The 18,945-nt window shown below is 51.7% G+C and overlaps 3 protein-coding genes across 8 annotated transcripts in view; 2 read left to right on the top strand and 1 right to left on the bottom strand.

Annotated features, from left to right (window-relative positions):
• Positions 1–4,307, top strand: part of TACO1 (translational activator of cytochrome c oxidase I) — a 6,891-nt gene extending 2,584 nt beyond the window's left edge. For all 3 annotated transcript variants that reach the window (XM_079951174.1, XM_079951173.1, XM_079951175.1), the window contains exons 2-6: positions 39–296; positions 1,062–1,168; positions 1,443–1,573; positions 2,982–3,159; positions 3,257–4,307. In XM_079951174.1, coding sequence (XP_079807300.1) covers positions 80–296; positions 1,062–1,168; positions 1,443–1,573; positions 2,982–3,159; positions 3,257–3,457 — 834 coding nt within the window. In that variant the 5' untranslated portion in view covers positions 39–79 and the 3' untranslated portion in view covers positions 3,458–4,307. The remainder of the gene's footprint in view (positions 1–38; positions 297–1,061; positions 1,169–1,442; positions 1,574–2,981; positions 3,160–3,256) is intronic.
• Positions 4,308–5,315: 1,008 nt separating this feature from the next.
• TBRG1 (transforming growth factor beta regulator 1) lies at positions 5,316–11,246 on the bottom strand. Of its 4 annotated transcripts, none has more exons than XM_079949131.1 (2): positions 10,534–11,246; positions 5,316–7,032 (listed from the first exon to the last, which is right to left on the bottom strand). In XM_079949131.1, the coding sequence occupies exon 2, from the start codon at positions 6,980–6,982 to the stop codon at positions 5,960–5,962; it is 1,023 nt and encodes a 340-aa protein (XP_079805257.1). In that variant the 5' UTR covers positions 6,983–7,032; positions 10,534–11,246; the 3' UTR covers positions 5,316–5,959. The 4 variants fall into 4 exon arrangements, with proteins under 4 accessions (XP_079805257.1, XP_079805258.1, XP_079805255.1 ...); XM_079949132.1 differs by having other exon boundaries at positions 10,558–10,578; XM_079949129.1 differs by lacking the exon at positions 10,534–11,246 and adding an exon at positions 8,688–8,875.
• Positions 9,814–18,616, top strand: LOC307200581 (uncharacterized protein). Its single transcript, XM_079949128.1, has 4 exons — positions 9,814–10,160; positions 11,373–11,461; positions 12,152–12,252; positions 13,323–18,616. Exons 1-4 carry the CDS (start codon positions 10,152–10,154, stop codon positions 15,755–15,757), a joined length of 2,634 nt encoding a protein of 877 aa, XP_079805254.1. The 5' UTR covers positions 9,814–10,151; the 3' UTR covers positions 15,758–18,616.
• The last annotated feature ends 329 nt before the right edge of the window (positions 18,617–18,945 follow it).

The following is an 18,945-nucleotide window of genomic DNA, read 5'->3' as shown; positions in this document are numbered from 1 at the left end:
ATATCATAACAGTCATCCCCCCCCCATTTGTTTCCAAGATTGAACGTCAAGACGGAAGCTCTTCCGTCCCATCCAAGCCATGTCTGTAGGTTCCAGTCTCGTGAGGATGAGTGTCCTCTTCCGGCCACGCCTTCTGATGTTACTGGAGCACCCGCATCGCGCTGTCCACACCTCCTGTGCTGCCTTCGCCGGACACAACAAATGGTCCAAGGTCAAAAACATTAAGGGTCCGAAGGACGAAGCTCGGGGCCGTGTCTTCCAGAAGCTTAGCATGTTGATCCGACTGGCTGTAAGAGGTACAGAGGCAGGATTTCTGTTGCTATTCTGCGATGGAAGTGGAGATTCCTAGCGCACAGCTAGGCTCCCATGTTTCCACTTGCTGCGTGGCATGTGTGCCACCAGTCTCTGGCAAGCATGGGCAAAACCCAGCTTTGCCCACATACTTGGAGCAACAAATCTGGTCAGTGGCCATCCCCGCAGTACCTGTTCCCCAGCTCCCAAGATTTATACAGAATGCACTAGGCTACATTCCCCTCCACTATGCTGAGTTTTCTTATTTTTTTTTTATAATTCTTTTTATTAATTTTCAGTTACAATCCAATAATAGCCTCATTATAACAATACCAAATTATAATACCATTACTAATACCAATCATTCAAATACCGAATTATATAATTTCAGCGGCCGCCCGCGTGCTAGATTTGATGGTTTGATGATTTTCTTTATTTCTGCATTCCAAAATCTTATTGATTTCAATTATATTCCAGTCAAAATAATAATCCCTTATACAACAGCTGCACTATTAATAACTTCTATTCGCGTTGGCACATTAAATGATTTATAGAACTCCAAGCGAGGCACTCAAACTATATCCTGGTTCTTCCTGTGCGTGGCAATTATTCTGTCCATGGTGTTTCTTCCTTATGCTGAATTTTCGATTGTAAACACTTCAAGGCAAAGACGCTCTTGCGTTCCCATCATTCTGTGAAGCGAGACAACGCTTTATGATAAACCATTTGTTTAAGGGTAATCTTCTGTCTTCCTGCATTGTTTTTGCCAGAAGGCGGACCCAACCCAGAACTGAACACGAATCTCGCCAATGTTATTGAGCAGTGCCGCAGCAAGAGCATGCCCAAGGCCTCCATCGAAGCAGCACTCACCCGCGGGGTACGTTTCTGAGCTGTTTGGAGCCAGGGCTCTGTTGTGTGAGAGGAGAAAGTTGTGTGTGTGTGTGTGTCTGGTGGGGTAACAAGGAAATCACTCGCTGTCTTTTGTGTCTTCCCTTGCCCAAAACGTAAATTGGTAGTAGTAGTAGTGGTGGAAAACCTTTTGACTCTCCACATGGCGCTGAACTACAACTCCCATCATCTGTCTGTGTGTGTGTGTGTGTCTGTCCCTCAAGATACAACTTACTGTTCTTTTCACCTTTGTCTTTTGGTAGGAAAAAATCAGATCGTCCTACCTGCTGTATGGGGTGCGAGGCCCTGGTGGCTGCACCCTACTAATTGAGATGCTGACGGACAATACGAAAAGGTCCTTCAATGAAATCCGGCATCTTCTGAACAAACACGGGTTAGTGTGGGGGTGAAGGGTTAGGAGGAGAGGGTCTGGATTATTTGCTTCCCGATGGTCACAGTGCGGCTTTTCTGGATTCCCTTTGGACTGGCGGACAGCAGATGTTGGCTGCTCCTTCTCTTCTATGTTCCCCACCGTCCTACCCTCTTACTTCTTGGACCTGAACTTCCAATGGCTCTTCGACTCAGGCAGATTCCCCATGCATTTCAGTGTTGCAACTGCAAACATTCAGCCCCAATGCTTGGAGGGCTGTGGGGCTGGGATATCAGGGGCAGGACAGAGGCAGTGGGGATAACACATCCTCCTCTCCCCACCTCATCTCTACATGATGGGGAACGTGAGGAAGATTCTGTGTTCAGGGCAGCTGTCTACCAGCTCCATCTGGTACGCCGGCTGAGACCCTACCTGCCCGCAGACTGTCTTACCAGAGTGGTGCATGCTCTCCCGCTTGGACTACTGCAATGCACTCCACATGGGGCTACCTTTGAAGGTGACCCGGAAACTGCAACTAATCCAGAATATGGCAGCTAGACTGGTGACTGGGAGTGGCCATTGAACTGCATTGGCTCCCAGTACGTTTCCGAGCACAATTCATAGTGTCGGTGCTGACCTTTAAAGCCCTAAATGGCCTTGATCCAGAATACCTGAAGGAGCATCTCCACCCCCATCGTTCAGCCCGGACACTGAGGTCCAGCTATGAGGGCCTTCCGGTAGTTCCCTCACTGCAAGATTCTTGGTAGTGGCGCCCACCCTGTGGAACGCCCTCCCACCAGATGTCAAGAAAATAAACAACTACAGAAGACATCTGAAGGCAGCCCTGTTTAGGGAAATTTTTAATGTTTGATGTTTTATTGTGCTTTTAATATTCTGTTGGAAGCCGCCCAGAGTGGCTAGGGAAACCATGGCTCTCCTACTCTTGTTGGACCACAACTCCGATCTGTGACCTTTGGCTGGGGCTTATAGGAGCTGGCATTCAGAGTGTGTCAAAATGCCAGCCTTGCCCAACCTGATGCCCTTGAGACATTTTGGACTCCAGCTACCATCTGCTGCCAGCCAGCATGACTGCTTTGGCTGGGGCTAATGGGAGTTGTACCCCAAAGTACTTGGAAGTCTCTGGGTTGGGGAAGCCTGCAATAAAGGGTGTTTTGGTTGGGGTTTTTTAGTTTCTCTCTGGGAGGAGAGGAATGTACTCTAGTAAGTTGGAGGTGGGACCGTAGGAACCTGATTTCTCTGGGAAGGACATGGTTAAATATTGTGTGTATGGTACAGGACTGAGGCCTGCACGTCAGGCATGAGTTCTATATGCAGCCTCTGAGCAAACTGTATTCCCACACTGCTTCTAGTTTTGAACATGTCCGTGCTGGGGACGGGCGGATTGCTTCCCCCCAATTTGTGTTCCCCGCAGGGGACAACTTGTCGAGGGTGCCCAACATAACTTTGAGAAGAAGGGCGTTGTCACGGTGAGCAGCGAGAACCGGTCCGGCAACGCCGTCACCTTGGACCAGGCCCTGGAGCTGGCTATCGAGGCTGGAGCGGAAGATGTCCAAGAGGAGGAAGATGAGAACGAGAAGATGCTTCTGAAGGTGAGAGGCAGGTTTCTCATGTAGCTGCACTACTGTGTTCGAGTCTACGAAGCGTTTGTGGCTGAATGCCTTTCTTCTTTTGCCCCCTTCTGCCCAGTTTGTTTGCGCCATGCCAACATTGCGCCAGGTCCGTGAAAAGCTCGACTCGCTGGGCCTCTGTTCTGTCTCTGTCGGCCTTGAGTTCATCCCGACCGTCAGCACCCAGTTATCGGACGAGGAGATGGATCAGGCGTCGCGGCTGCTGGAGGCTCTACGGGACAACCTGGATGTTGTCCGTGTGTACGACAATATTGCATAGATTGATGAGCCTCCCTGGAGAACCTCTCTCAGCATCAGTGGCAGAAGACTGCTATAAGCTGTGGCCTGATGTGCACCATGCCAGAAGCCTTGCTGCGAGGTCAAATTTGAGGTGCCTTTTCTGAGCAGTTAAGGTTGGCAGCCAGGAATGAGGGTTACTGTGCTGCTGATGCTTCCACTTGTCTCCCCTGCTGGACTTTTCTCTCATAGTTAATGGTACCTTACCTGGAGGCAGGCCCACACTGTGAGCAAAATCTAAGGGGCCCCCGAGCAGCTGTGGATGTCGAGTGAGCACTCTGGCAAGGCTGGATTCTGGCCCTGTTTTGCACACTTCTTCTGCTGGAAAATCCAAGGAGTGTTCACTACAAAGGCCTCCTCCTTGAAGCCGCAACGTTCTCTGGAGTTCCAGTACTGAAGCAAGGTCCATGGACTTTTAGTCTTATTGATGGCCCAGGAACAGCCAATGAATTGAGGTTATTCATGAGCTAGCAATGGCATAGTTACTGAATGCCTCACTACCTCACCACCTGACTCGATGCCCAAATGATCCAAGTGGGATTTTTATGTTTTCTCAGGCATTGTTTGGAGGTGGGTGTGATTGCTGAATAACCCTGCAAGGGCAAAAACCTTTGATAACATTGTCCACTTTGTAAGAGTGGAAGGCTGCAAAGCAGGCGTCATGTTTTTAAGTGTGGTGGAAGCAGTCTGAAAGCTCACATGTATTTTGCCTTGGAAGGCATTTGTTGTCAAGAGGCAGAAAATGGTGTGTTCAACAAGCCACGATTCCCGTCTTTATCCTGAGTGTTGCCTGACGTTTGGAGAGAGCTAATTAAAGTTTTGTGTTTGCTGTAGCCTTCTGGTTCTGTTGCATAGAGGAGAAGTGGGAATAAGGAGTTTTGACTGGAAATGAATAAGAGGATTAGCCATTACCCGCCTACTTGAGGCTCCCAAAAATACTGGGTCATGCTTGTTTTTTCATTATGTGTCCAGAGGAGCAATCTCCATAAGAGATAAGGAGAGCTAGCCAAGGGAAATTTCTGCCTTGTGCCTGAATGCACTCTCTCTACACTTCCTTCAGTGAACGCTAGAGAGCGAGTGTTTGGGAGTATGTTGGCAGCTAGTACACCTGTCTTCAAAACTATTTGTGTATGTTGCCGTGTGATCCCTTATTGACGTGTGTAAATTGAGCACCTACCTGCCTTTGTAGCTGCATGTGAGAGGTGGTGTGGATTGCTCTCTGCACATGAGGCTGCTGCCCTTTTGGTATTTGTTTGGTGGCTGCGCATACAAATGTGTGATATTAACAGGTGGATACCTGCATGCCTGCATTTTAAGCATCTCCCTGTGCCTGCATTGGGTGCATGTGAGAGTGTGGATTTCACTGGACATCTACCAGTGCCTCACTATGGTAGATAGTGAGTCTCTTTCCAAGTACCTGTCCTTTCAGTATCTCTGTGTTTATGTACTGTGGCTTTTACACTATAGCTCTATGCTATACACTGTCATTTTGTGAAGAATCTACAGAATTCCCAGTACACCTGCAAAACTACAAAAAATAACCTACCACAAAGAGTGGGAACATATATGTGCTCTGGTTCAGGGTGGCAGTGGCTGTTGTTGTTTTTTGGTAGAAGCTGTTCAGCCATTTTAGTCTGAAACTGGTTTATGTTATTTATATAGTATGTACCATTAAAACAAAACCCACTGCTTCCTACCTTGAAAAAAGCCAGCCCTCCCAACTATTACCAAAATCTGACCAAAACTGGGAGATTGTGGAGGCCGAAAAGTCCACAAGAGAGAATCCTTTAATGGAACTGTGCTCTCACATACCTGATCTCAAAGATTCCTGCAGGCAGGGGCAAAATTTCAAAAGCTTTATTACAAACAGATTTCACTGATGAGTCCTGTATACAAGCCTCTTATCATACAGGCCCAAGAAAGTAGAAGAACCTGTCACAATGCTTTGTTCAGTCACCATCAGCTCCTCCTCCGATGCAGATGTCTCTTTGTAGAGAGTTAAGCATGCCCACATGATTCCACCAATACTGGCCTAATTCTGCTCCGGCTCGACCCAAGGAAACCCCAAACCATTAGTGACAGTGATTTTCATTAAAGCAGAAACACCGAAAGAAGAAAATGGACAAGCAATCATTTGAAGTACTTATTTCAATAGTGTGTGTGAATGTAAATACATGGCTACTCCAGGGGAGAAATAGCCAACACAGTGCCCTCCAGGTGCTATTAAGACTGTGATTCCCATCATGCCTGATCATTGGCCATACTAGCTCAGGCTGATGGGAGCTGTAGTCCAACCGCATCTGCAGGGCACCACATTGGCGACCCCTGTTAGGGTGTCTCCATGCAAACTGATGCCCATGAAGAATAAAAGAGACAGCTCCAGCTTCAAAGCAGAACTAGCAGCTTATGACATCTATGCAGTTGCAGCTACTAGAAAACTCAGGTGGAATAATGGACGGCTCCGGCCTGTGGCCTCCGGCCCAATTCAGTCAGTGTCACTCTCTGGGCTTTGGGGGATGGGGGATCCTCCTGAGGGAGCGCAGGGCAGGAAAAGTTCTGCATATCCGTTGCCACTTGGTGGGGAAGGGGTGGCGGTGGGGAAGTCCAGGCCCACAGGCCCAGCCAGGCCTTGGCTTTGGAAAGCCTCATAGTCAGTCCCAGGGTTTCCTGAGGGCAACCCCTCAGGAGGGGGGCCATCCGCTTGGCGGCACACCTCAAAGCGCAGCCAGCGGTACCCGGTGCACTTGCGAGCTCCTGGGCAGCTCTGGATGAGGTGCTGAATGGCCGGGTGGGAGAGGCCAAAGAACTCGGCCCCTGCTGGCTCAAGCTGCGCTGCTCCCACAGCCTCAAGAAGCTGAGCGTGGCAGGCGTCAGGAGTGGAGCCAGCGACCACGCAGCCCGGCTCATCCTCAGGGGCAATCTCAAAGTGTGGCCCGCCACCGCCGTCCTTGATCTGGCAGGTGTAGAGGCAGCGGTGAACTGGTCTGCGGGTGCTGGCGAAGATCCTGGTGCTGCAGTAACCGACGGGATAGATGGCCGTCTCCGTGTGGAAGCCTGGGCGGTCGGGAACAATTTCCCCCAAGCTGTAGACGGTCAGTGGACCCAACGCAATGGGTAAAACCGGCCGCCCGGAAGGATCCAAGGGAAGCGGCGGAACCAGCCGGCGGACGCTGAGATCGGGGGCCGCCCTGCGCTTGGAGGCCCGGCCGTTCTCTTTGCCTTTGCGTTCTCGGCGGGGCTTGCGGGCAGCCGGCTCATCCGGCGAGGGCTGCGAAGCGGAAGCGACGGCCGGCAGAGGAGGCTCATCTTCAGCCAGGGCTTGCGCTTGCAACAGGCGAGCGAGCAGGAACCGGCGCTCTTCACGGACACGCAGGTATTTCGCCTCGAGCCTGGCAATCTCGTCGCACAGAGCTGCGTTCTCGTAAACCAGCACTTTGGCCGCACGGCGCAGGCGCCGGAATTTCAGGCGGTAACGCTCGCCTTGGTTTTTGCGTAGGGTTTTCTTCATGGCAAGGGGGGTGGGCAGGATGGAAGGGGGCTCGCTTGAGCAGACAAAAGCTGGGGAGGAGAAAAGATTCAAGAGGCAATTCCAATATTAACACACACACACAAATCATACAAACATTTCCAGCTCAGTATTATCCCCAGGATCAGAGTGAGTAACCACCTTTCATAATGCTAAAAAGGCTCAGATACACATTCAGATGAACAGTATACTCCTTGGGTGTACTGCTATCCCTAAACCCAGGCACTAGAATGTTTTTGTACCTTCAGGGGTGCCTGAAATTATGCTCAAAAGTACATAGGATCTTTTTCTCCTCTCTAACTGGATCTCCACCTGCACATGATGCTGAAGGCTCACTGTGGGTTCATAGCAGCATCTGCTCAAAGAATCTCCTACAAGGAAATTTCATGAGTTTTCCATTCCGAAATAGTTTTTAATTCCATTTTGCTACCATTTCCCTCCAGCAGCGGTAAAATATTATGGAATTTTAAAAGGCATGACTTCCTGACCAGTTTCTTATTTTAGATATTAAAAGCATCAAACAAAGGGCAGGCAGTTCTGTAGCAGTGGGGTAAACCGGAGTAATAGAAAATATTAAACACAACCTTCATAAAACTAGGAGTACTTAGTAAAGCTCCTCTCCGGAATGGAAATGGAATGAGGAAGCCGTAGCCAAAGAGTTTAGAGAGCTTTGATAGCAGTTTATAAAATTATGTATAGCAAGGATGGGGAACCTCCAGAGGTTGCTGAACTGTAACCATAATCTCTGGCCATTGATCACATTGGCTGAGGGCTGAAGGGAACTGGAGTGCAATATCTGGAGAGTCACAGGTTTCCCAATCCTAATATATAGTGTGGATATGTGTTTTCCCACATCCCTGTTCTATATTAGACCATACCACCCTGTGATCCTCAGATGAACGGTGGTAAAAACAAGAACTCGGGGTGACTCAGTGTACTGGCAGTAGGATCATGACAGATCAGGCGAATGGCCCATCTAGTCTAGCATCATGGAAGGTATTTGTCCTATACATACGTCATACATGTAAAGCACATGCAACACACGTTTACAGCTCATGGCTCCCACCCCTAAGAATCCCCAGAGTTAAGGGTGCTGGGAACTGCAGCTTTGCAAGGGTAAAACTACAACTCCCGGGTTTGTTTTTTTTGAGATGCCGCATGCTTTAAACGTATGGTGTGGATCTGTCGTCTAAGTTTTATTCAAGGCAGACCCAGTGAAATTAATGGACATGACGAAGCTAGGGCCCGTTCATTTCAACAGGCCTACTCCTGAGCAAAACTTACGTTGCCTACCATCCCTGCTCTCACAGCGGCCAGCCATATGCAAGCCTAAAGCAGGACCCGAGTTGCAATGTATGCTTGCAACTTATGCTGAATTTGGGGGTCGGTGCGACACATGCAGCGCTTTTGCCAAGGAAGCGGCTGAAAATGATGCAACTGCCTGCAAACAATCGATGCTCGGCCACGGGATCCCCCCCCCCCCTTTCATTTGCAGCCCCCCAGCTTCTCACCCAAATGCTGCTGCTGCTGCTGCTGCTCCTCCCTTTGCTCTCCCGGAAGCTCTGGCGGGGACCGGAAGCTTCCCTGCGCCTCGCGCCCCGCCTGCGTAACCCTTTCCTCCCTGGACAAAAGGACAGCCTGGTTTCCAATCAGGAAGGGGCGGGGGGAGCGAGGAGGGGTCGCCAACCTTTTGCTTCGGGCGGGGCATCAGCGGGGCAACAATGTCAGAATGTGGATTGAAAGGTCCTGAGCGATGCTGGTCACAATGCGAAAAGCCCTCCTTGTTGTGACCGGCGCACCTCCTGCTCCCTCTGCGGAGTGGGAGCCAGCCCTGCACTGCTGCTGCATCGCTGTCTCTCTAGGCCGGAGAAAAGTCATATCCCTACGCCTGTTAAATGCCACAGGAGCCCCATCAGGAGACAAAATCTGCAACTGGATTCTCGGAAGGGGTTAGGGAGGGAAGCCAGAATTCCGGCTGAGAAGGAAGTGGGGAGTCTTATTTACCAAGGGGGTGGTACCAGGTTCAAGTCCTGGCATCTCAGGTACTGCTGGGAGAGGCCCCTGCCTGAAACCCTGGAGAGCTCCCGCAATCAGTGTTGACAGTATTGAGGGAGATGGACCAATGGCCTGGTTCACTTTTCCATTTTTGCGCTATGAGGTGTGCAACATGCTAACAAACATTTCATGTTAAATGTCACCAGAGCTGGGGGGAAATGGTCGCACAAATCCACCTCAAAATCCTCTCCTGCAAAAATTTCGTGCCAAATATGTTACTGTTTTTTCCCGACATCCTAACACTGACTTTCAGCGACATCTGATGGTATCTGATATTTGACATCCAATACAGTATTAGATAGGTAAAGCGGACCATGAGACTTCTGAGTGCGTGTAAACCACCTAAGCTAGTGCGCCCCCCCCCCAGAACATCGTGTGGAAGTAAATTCCGGAGTTAAATTTTTAAAAGATTGCTTAGGGCCTCTGCACGTGTTCAAAGACAATTTCGCCTTCACATCCTTTGTGGGCACTATGTCCTTCCTGTCACTGAAAGCATACGAAAGCATATTTGGGGTGGCGCCTATTAAGCAATTGCCTAATAAGCAATTGACACTCCTTTCCTAATACACAATGTCTTTGGGACAATTTATTTTTCTAACCCTTTCACCACTGGGGAATGCCAAGTGGGTTTCCTCCCGTTGTCCTCTATTCTCGTAGGACTAATGAAACAATATTTCTGCCCTACAGACATAATCTGATCCAGCCAGGCTGGCTGGCTGACAACGCGTGGGTGAAGAAATGAATTACCCAAGGTCATTTTACTATAACGCGCGCCACGACTCATCCACGGAGCCCTTCGGCTTTTGCCATGGGGATTGGGGCAGCGAGTGTGATTCCACCCCTGACAACCGCGCCCCCCCTCCATCAGCTCTCGTCCCTGCCTGGGGGGAGATGTGGGGGGAGCTCGGAAGGCGGCACGCGCACGAGATCTCCGGTCTCTGCTGGCTGCTAGTGCTCCTGGTGCGCCGGGAAGGGAAGGGGGGAGCGGAGCCAAGCGGGAGGCCAGGCGGGCAGGAGGAGGCGGAGCTGGGCCTGGCGGTGGTGCATTGTCTGCCGGGCTTAACCCCTCGCGTGCTGCGAGCCGTGCAGGGGGGCTATGGAGACGGTAAGGGGTGGCAGCGCAGCGCGGGTGAGGGGCTGGGGAGGAAAGGGGGAGCCTTCGCCGGAAGGCACCCGGCTGCGCACAGTACCAAGGGACCTTGGAGAAGGCCAGGCCGTACGCTGCCCCGGGGGCGGAAGAAGGGACAAAGATCCTGGCAAAGGGGGGCCTGGCAACGAGGCTCAGGTCTCCAGGCCCGGGGATCGGGAATGGGGGCCCTCGCGGAAGGCGCGCCCCGAAGCTGCTGCGCTTGTGCGCTCTGGCCGGGGCTGCGTGATGTTGGGTTTATGGAGAGCGCTCTCCCTCTGCCCTGGCACGCGGAGATGAGGGAGCCCAGCTAAAAGCAAGAATTTGGGAGGTACAAGGAGGCTACGGAGACCTCGAGAGTCCTGTAGGAAAGGACCTGCGGTTCCGAGGTGCGAAGAGGAAGGTGTAAGGATGTGGTCCCGATCCTTCCCAAGCGCGATCCTTTGCAGAGAGGGGGCCGCTCCCTTTAGGCCCCGAGCGGACCTGGGGATGTGCGTGTCCCTGGGGCATGCGCGTGGCACCGTAAACCTAAGCGGGCTGTTTTCCTTCCCAGCTTCGGTTCCGCCACAAGATTTCCCCCGGGGTCACGCCATACATTCAGAACACTCCAATGCCACCTTAACAGTCCTGGGAATTGTAGTTTGTCGAGGGTGCTGGGACATGTAGTTCTGCGAGGCCCGCAGCCTTGACAAACTACAGTTCCTATGATTCTTTTTTTGGAGGGTGTGGGAGCCCAAAAAAGAGTGATACAAGAGTAGTTTAAAGGTATGGTGCAGGAGTGGCCCTGGTAGGACAAAGAGTCTGACTTGGAGACTTGTTTTTTTGTAGGTGTGATTTACATTGTTTTATCTTATTCTCTGCATACATGCGTCATTCTCACAACTACCCTGAAAGGCGAGCTCTGATTCGTCTTTATGCCAAGCTACAATTCCCAGGGTTCTTTGTGGGAGAAGCCGTGACTCTTAACAGTGGTATAAGGCTGCTTTGAAGTTATGGTGTGGGTGCGAAATGCCTTCCTGCTGGCTTGCCCTTCCCCCTCTCATCCCTGTGTCTGTAAGTGTCAGAGAGGGAGAGAGGGATGCTGCTTCTACACCTTATCGGGCAAAATCTTTATCCAGGCCAGAGCTAGCAGTGTGGGAGCCTCACCCAGCTTTGTCCCCATCTACTGACACTCTCTTCTCTCCCATGCAGATGGAATTGGTACCCTACCCAGGCTTCCCAGTGGATGCTGAAAACAATGGACCCTTTCCTCTGGAGGAGGACGATCCCAGCATCCCAAAGTACAATCCACTTTCTTTCTCCTTTTCCTTTCCTTACCTTTATAAACCCAATGAGGGCTGCTCAATTCTATGCCCATTTACCTGGGAGTGAGTGAACTCAGCTGGGTCTTTCTTCTGGGGAAACATATGCAAGACCAGGCTGTGTGACACTTAACAGTCCTGGGGTTGCATATGCTCTGATGTCCATGTGGCACTCGAGACTTCGATGTGGCACTTTTGCAAGAACTCTGGTCTTGGCAGGTGGTAGTGGTTGTAGAACTGAGTGCCCAAGGAAGAATGACCTCTCCCAATTCCCTGGGCACCTCCCCTCATTCCACAAACATGGGGCCACCACTGAAAAGGTTCTGTCATGGGCCACCATCAACTAGGCAGGGCCCTGTGGTGACACCACCACTAAGGCCTCGCCTGCCCATTGCAGTGTTTGGGGTGGTTGATCTAGGCATCATTTGTGCAATGCAGAAAGGAGAGTCACTTACGAGAAAATGACAAGTGTTCTTCTGGTCAATGTAGGTCTTTGATTCACAGGCTCAGGGAACCCATATTTCAGTGTGAACATCCACTTTGTGAAAAAACCCGAAGGATTTTTGGGCCACCCCAACCCTTGAATTTTTATTTATTTTTAATGGGCATGTGAGATTTGTGTGAGGAAGGTTCTGTAAGGTTGCCCCGTCTAAATGGCTTGTCCTTTAGGTTCTCAGTCGTCAAACCACATTTCCCCTGGATGGAGCACGGGGAGGAGATGCAGCTGCCAGAGCCAGGAGAGAGGCAGGAGCTGACAGTGGTCAACGCAGGTAAGGAGCAATGGCTTGCTTGCACGGAGGGGACAGTGTGGTCTAGCGGTTAGAACTTTGGGGAAACCAAGCTCTACATCCCCACATGGCCAGGACGCTCACGGGAGCGACTTGGGCTGGTTGGTCTTAGGCCTGCGATGATTTTGTTATGTGCTTGATTTTCATAGAATCATAAAGCTGTAGAATTGGAAGGAACCCTGAGGAATGCCTAGTTCAAAACCCCCTGCAGTTCAGGAATACGTAGCTGTCCGCTGGTCTCCCAGAACCAGACAAGGCATGAAAAGGGCGGAGGAGAGGTGGCTGCTTGCAGGCACAGTTTCTGATTGCTAGAAAAAAGACCTGGAGAGGAGGGGACCTAGGAAGCTACGGGGAGGCACGGATTTTCAGTCTCAGCAACTGCTCCATGGAGACAAAAATCCCTCCCATAGGGTGGGAGATGACTTGCTGTCCCCGGTGGCAGAGCTTCATGCTGCAGCACCAGGGGTGCGGAGAGCAGGCGGGTGCGGGGCTGGTACATGTCCTGGGGGCGTGGCATGCTGCCTGTGAGGGCGTGGCACCCAGCGTGGGCGGGGGGGCAGCCGCGATGGCACCCCACCGGGATCGCACTGCTGGGGGCAGTGCACTCGCCCCCCCACTCCTCTTCCTCCGCCACTGGCTGTCCCCATTAGGCCTGACACTCAGCCAAGTCTGTGAGGGTCGCGTTTTTGCTAATAAAGAATTAATTCCAACTTTGAACTGTGTGATAACAACAACAACAATTTATTTATATCCCGCCCATCTGGTTGGGTTTCCCCAGCCACTCTGGGTGGCTCCCAACAGAGTATTAAAAACACGATAAAACATCAAACATTAAAAACTTCCCTAAACAGGGCTGCCTTCAGGTGTCTTCTAAAAATCAGATAGTTGTTCATTTCCTTGACGCCTGAAGGGAGGGCGTTCCACAGGGAGTGCGCCACTACTGAGAAGCCCCCTTTGCCTGGTTCCCTGTAGCCTCACTTCCCTACACGCTCCTGTGACAATAAGCCTGATCCAGCACAGCACTTCTTCACAATCTTCCTTTCTCCCACCAGGTTCTGACACAAGTGAGGAAGAGGAGGAAATGGTGGAAGGTGCTGAGGAGCAAGGGGCCTCAACTTGCCTGGAGAGCTGGGACTGGGGCCAAGCAGCGCCAGGAGAGAAGGACGAGGAGGCCTCCATCGCCACAGACCCTCGGCCGTTCCGCTGCTCGGAGTGTGGCAAGGGCTTTGCCCAGAGCTCAAACCTGGTGAAGCACCAGAGGATCCACACCGGGGAGCGCCCATTCCGGTGCCCCGAATGCGGCCGCGGCTTCAGCTGGAGCTCCTCGCTGGCGGAGCACCTCAAGGCGCACGGTGGGCGCCGCCCCCACGCCTGCGGCGAGTGCGGGAAGCGCTTCGCCCGGGGCTCTACGCTCGCGGAGCACCAGCGGGTGCACACGGGGGAGAAGCCTTTCCGGTGCCACCAGTGCGGGGCCCGTTTCTCGCAGAGCTCCACCCTGGCGCACCACTTGCGCACGCACTCGGGTGAGCGCCCCCACGCCTGCCCCGACTGCGGGAAGCGGTTCGGGCGCAAGTCCACCCTCGTCACGCACCGGCGGACCCACACCGGCGAAAAGCCCTACCTGTGCAGGGAGTGCGGCCGCTGCTTTGGCGTCAGCTCTGACCTGGCCAAGCACGTGCGCAACCATCGCGCCAACGGCAGTGGCTGGGGGAATGCCGCTGCAGAAGTGCTCTGCCCTACTCCGCTGCCAGCCGCAGATCGGGGCAGGCAGCAAAATGAATATGCTTCGCTTGAGGGCTCAGATGCAGGTGGGCAGCAAAATGACCGTCCAGAGGAGGAGGAGGAAGAGAAAACCTTTATGTGCTCTGAATGTGGGGAAGGCTTCAGGCAGAGTTCTGAGCTGAGTCAGCATCAAAAGATCCATCTGAGTGAAGTTGCTCACAGCTGCCATCAGTGTGGAGAAACCTTCCCTGACCAGTCAGAACTAGGCGCCCACGTGGCAAGTCACAGTGTGGAAGAGAAGCCACACAAATGCTCCGACTGTTACGCTTGCTTCTCTGAAAGCTCTGCCCTCCAGATACATCAGAGATTACACCTTGGAGAGTTATCCCACTCCTGCCACCAGATAGGAGAGAACTTCCCTGATAACTCTGACCTGGAGGATCCCCACAGCACTCGCAGCGGGAAGCAGAATCTCTTTGAGTGTCCAGAGTGTGGGGCCCACTTTGCCGAGGCCACTGCTTTGGCTGCACACCAGACAACCCACCTGGATGTGGAATCGTTTCCCTGCCCCCAGTGTGGGAAAACCTTCCTAGATCGGGATGAGTTGGCCCTTCACCAAGTGAGTCATGCTGGCAAAGGAGATGAGGAGGCGGAAGAGAAGCCTTATAAATGTACCATCTGCAGCACTTGCTTCCCGGACAGCAGTGATCTCCTGGCGCATAAAGTGAGCCATGGGGCGGATGGAAGATCCCACTCCTGCCACCAGTGTGGCGAAACGTTTCCTAGTGACTCGGAGCTTGCCATTCACCAGCTGAGCCACACGACAGAGGCCACCTTAGACAAGCTGTACTCCTGCGCCGTGTGCGGCAAGTCCTTTGCGCTATTTGCCACACTGGCGGCGCACGAGCGCACCCACATGTCAGACGACGATGCCTACCGCTGCCCGACGTGCGGCGAACGTTTTCCAGACAGCGGCAAGCTGGGGAGGCACCAGCGTCGCCACTTGGGCGAGGAGAGGCCTTTCCGGTGCCCGGCGTGCGGCAAGGGCTTTGTGTTGCTTTCGGGGCTGCGGCAGCACCAACGCGACCCTCCGGCCCGGTGTCCTCAGTGCGGCGAGACCTTCGTGTGGCGCTGCCGCCTCACCGAGCACTGCCGCAGCTGCCACCCGGCGGAGCGCCCCTACAAATGCCCCGATTGCGGCAAGGGCTTTGCTCAGAGCTCGAAGCTCCTGCGCCACCAGGTGACACACACCGGCGAGAAGCCGTTCAAGTGCCCTGACTGCGGCAAAATCTTTAGCCAAAGCTCCAACTTGGCGGAGCACCGTCGCACGCACGCCCCGGGCAAGGCGCACTGCTGCGCAATCTGCGGCAAGGCTTTCGCCCTGGGCTCCTACCTAGCCAAGCACCAGGCCACACACACGGGCGCCCGCCCTTTCCGGTGCACTGAGTGCGGCAAGGGCTTCCGGCAGAGCTCCAACCTCATCCAGCACCAGCGGACGCACACCGGCGAGAGACCCTACGCCTGCGCCTCCTGCGGCAAATCCTTCACCCAGAACTCGCACCTGGTCAAGCACCGGCGAGTTCATACAGCTGAGAGGCCGTACCGCTGCCCCGTCTGCGGCAAGAGCTTCCGGCAGCGCGGCAACCTGGCTGAGCACCAACACCAGCACGCCGGCACCCGCCCATACGTCTGCGGCGCCTGTGGGAAGTCGTTCCGGTGGAGCTCCGCTTTCTCCAAACACCAGCGTACTCACCTTGCTCCCTGACCTTGTGAGGAAGGGGAGGGGGGAAAGCAAGAAGTCCTTCCCACATATCTGGCCTTCTCCAAGCACCAATGGACCTTCCTTCCTTGCTCTCAGTTTCTTACATCTAAACAGGAGACCCCTTTCTAAGAATAAAGACCAGTGGACTTGGGCTGTGCCCTGATCCTGACCTTTCATCTTAAACTTTGCCCCTTCAATCTGACCCTGAGTATAGCCTTCTGCTTCCTGACTCTGAGGCCTGGCCTTCACACAAACAGGAAATTAGAGGATTTTGAACCTCCATTGGTGCTGACGGAATCACCCTTTGCAAACTGATGGCCCCGCAACTTCAATTTCCATCCCCTTCTCTAAAATCTAAAATGGTCTTCGTGCTGTTTCTGGTATTTCCCCCAAGGGAGCAAACCTCGTAGATTCTTGTCTCGTTCTCTGAGCATCACTAATCTTTGTTGTCATGCCCTGGTTAATTTTCTTATTTCAGACTTCTGATTCTTATCTTTAAATTTCAGTGATCTGAAATCAGTCCTTGACTGAATTATGTAACACCTGAAACTTTATATTTAGCCTGTGTGAGACTCTCATTTCAAAGCCTGAAATTCTAACCAGCAAGTCCTCAACTTCATCCTTGAGCCAGTTGTGTTTCCCAGATGTTAAGGAGACCCCAACAGAGAAGTGACAGACATTGAAGCTGGCCATTGTCCTCTGAACTTGAACTCAGGGCTTTAGGCCTTACTTTGTTCCCAGCAGGAGCCTGTCAAATGTACCATGGTCTTCTGTTCTTGGACAGCATGAGCTTGGTGAGGGGGGTGGGGCAGTGATAGTCAAAACTATCTTTTGTAAAATTGGGAAAACGTTTGAGAAAGCTTGTTTATTTTTCTGTTACGTTTATTCTGCTGTCCCTCCAAGAAACTCAGGGCAGGTCTTTTTGGGGTTAGTTACCGCCCTTTTATCTTCCCTATTGTCCTGTGAGATGGTTTGAGCTGTTTCCCCCCTCAAAGTTACTAAAAACAGCTTTGTGGCCCAGGTCTCTGGGCGAGTGGGAGCATTTCTGCCCTCATGGAAGCTTTTTTGGAAGAGAACCACCTGGCATTTCTGTCCTCGCATCATTGTCCCCTCTATTCTGAGGTCACATTCACACCATACATTTAAAGTACTCTGATACCACTTTAAACAGTCATGGCTCCCCCAAAGGATTCTGGGAGCTGCAGTTTGTGAAGGGTGCTGAGGGTTGTTTGGAAACCCCTGTACTGTACCCTTCAAAGAGCTACAGAATTCCCTTTGAAGAGGGATTAGTCGTTAAATGACATCTGGCGGCCATTTTGTGTGAGCCGCTGGTCCAACTGAGGAAGCAAGAGTCATGCCAGCAATGGGGAACCTGTGGCCTTCCAGATGTTGCTGGAGTCCAGCTCCCCACAGCCCCAGGGGAACATAGCTGTCAGGGATGATGGGAGTTGTAGTCCAGCAACATACTGAGGGCTGCAAGTTCCCCATTCCCGGTCTAAACCATTAAGGGCAAGGAATGAAAGAAAGGAAGGAAAGTGTAAATATAGCTAGTTTGCATGATGTTTAAACAAACAGGAAAAGCAAATCTCTTCCCACAAAGGGGCAAAATGTCGTCACCTCTTAGTTTCTTTACTTTCTGTTCCTCTCAGGCTGAATGGAACTATTGCATTCGACTCACACCTTGAACGGGGTTGTGGAGGAAATGAATGAGGCTGATGGGTGTCATATTTTCTTTATTGCCTTTAAAAGAAACTGCTGTTTTGGGAGGGACTCGCCTGGGTCAGGATATTGGAGACGGGGTAGGGAAAGAAAATTCTTCCTGGACAAGAGTTTTAAAAGTGTTCTTTGGGGGGGGGGGAATATATATAAAGGAATGTATTGTGCTGGGTATATGCTCCCAAGCCCCTTATTAAAAACTAATGGGCTTTAGTCAAAAGGAGTCTTTCCCACAAGTGGAACTCCCTTTTAATGACTCCCCCCCCCAAAAAAAAGCCCAAATGAAACCCCTCCGAGATTCATTTATTTTTTATTAACAGGGTGGCAAGTTTCTTAGAAATGAAGTTAGATGGAAATCCCATTTGTCATAGGGATATACCTATCATAAAAGACAGGAGAGAGAGGACATTGGTGACACCCCATCGCAATTCACATGTTTATTCAGAAATGAGCCCCGCAGTGTTCAATGCAGGTGTGCCGGGTTCCACCCAATGTTGTGGGTGCCCAGTGTGCATGTGTGACTAGGAGGTACTGTCTTGTATGGGTGCCAACGGGCCAGGCTGTGGCAGAAGTAGGGAGCCTGTGGCCTTCCAGATTTTGTGAGAATACAGTTCCCATCATTGTAGCCATTGGCCATGCTGGCTGGGGCTGATGGGAGCTGGAGTACAGCATCATCTGCAAGGCAACAGGTTCTCCACCTCTGGTCTGTGCTAAGGCACAAAATAGTAGCATTTTGAGCTTCTCTGTAGACAAACTCAAGTCAGAACACTGATTCATCTAGCCAGCCAGTATCATTTACCAACAGGAAATGGCAGCGGCTGGTCTGTATGTTCCTTTCCCAGCCTGGCTTCCTTAGGCCCATTTTCAAAGCTGGAGATAATGGGGACTGTTCGTCTGCTGAAGCCTCTGCTCAACCCCTGAGCAAAGGGTCTTCTCCCATTTTATGCTTCAGTTAATGGTTCGGTGCTACTTGGCTTGTATGCGCATGGTCTTCCGTGATTACAAAAGGCGTAGTCAGATCCGTGTGCCCTTCTGTGATGATTTAAAAAGAAACAATAATAATTCTGCTCCAAGGTGACGAAAATTCCGCGATGACAAAAAGGTGGATTCTGCAACCTGAATAAAATTATGCAAATATGCATGGTTTATCTTTGTTTTTTGATTCACTTGTTTTGCTGGTGATGCTTGGAACGGGGCAGGGCAAGGAGGAGCACTGAACTCCCCTCCCCCCAGCTGCTATAAATCTTATGCAGCAACTGTTTGCGCTGCTGAGATTCACCACCCACAGGATTAAATGTATCTTTAGAAACACAAGAAACTTGGTTGTTGGGTGGGTGGGTAGAATTGGCCGTGGCCAATCTCTTTCTGCAGCTTTTTTCTGCTGTTGTGTAATTGCAACATATACGCTGCCTGATTATAAGGGTATGTTGTTTTTAGTGAATACAGATTGGGTTGTAAGCAGGTTTGAACCACAG

The sequence above is a fragment of the Podarcis cretensis genome (genome assembly GCF_951804945.1).
Source record: "Podarcis cretensis genome assembly, chromosome: 13".
Lineage (NCBI taxonomy): Eukaryota > Metazoa > Chordata > Lepidosauria > Squamata > Lacertidae > Podarcis > Podarcis cretensis.
This window is presented reverse-complemented; position numbering and strand designations above follow the sequence as displayed.

What these genes read in the sequence shown, in the direction of transcription:
- TBRG1 (XM_079949131.1), bottom strand. Translation starts at nt 6,982, where the DNA reads ATGAAGAAAACCCTACGCAAAAACCAAGGCGAGCGTTACCGCCTGAAA.
- LOC307200581 (XM_079949128.1), top strand. An exon ending in GACGATCCCAGCATCCCAAA is followed by an intron (nt 11,462 to 12,151) that starts GTACAATCCACT and finishes CTTGTCCTTTAG; the next exon opens with GTTCTCAGTCGTCAAACCAC. An exon ending in GCTGACAGTGGTCAACGCAG is followed by an intron (nt 12,253 to 13,322) that starts GTAAGGAGCAAT and finishes TTCTCCCACCAG; the next exon opens with GTTCTGACACAAGTGAGGAA.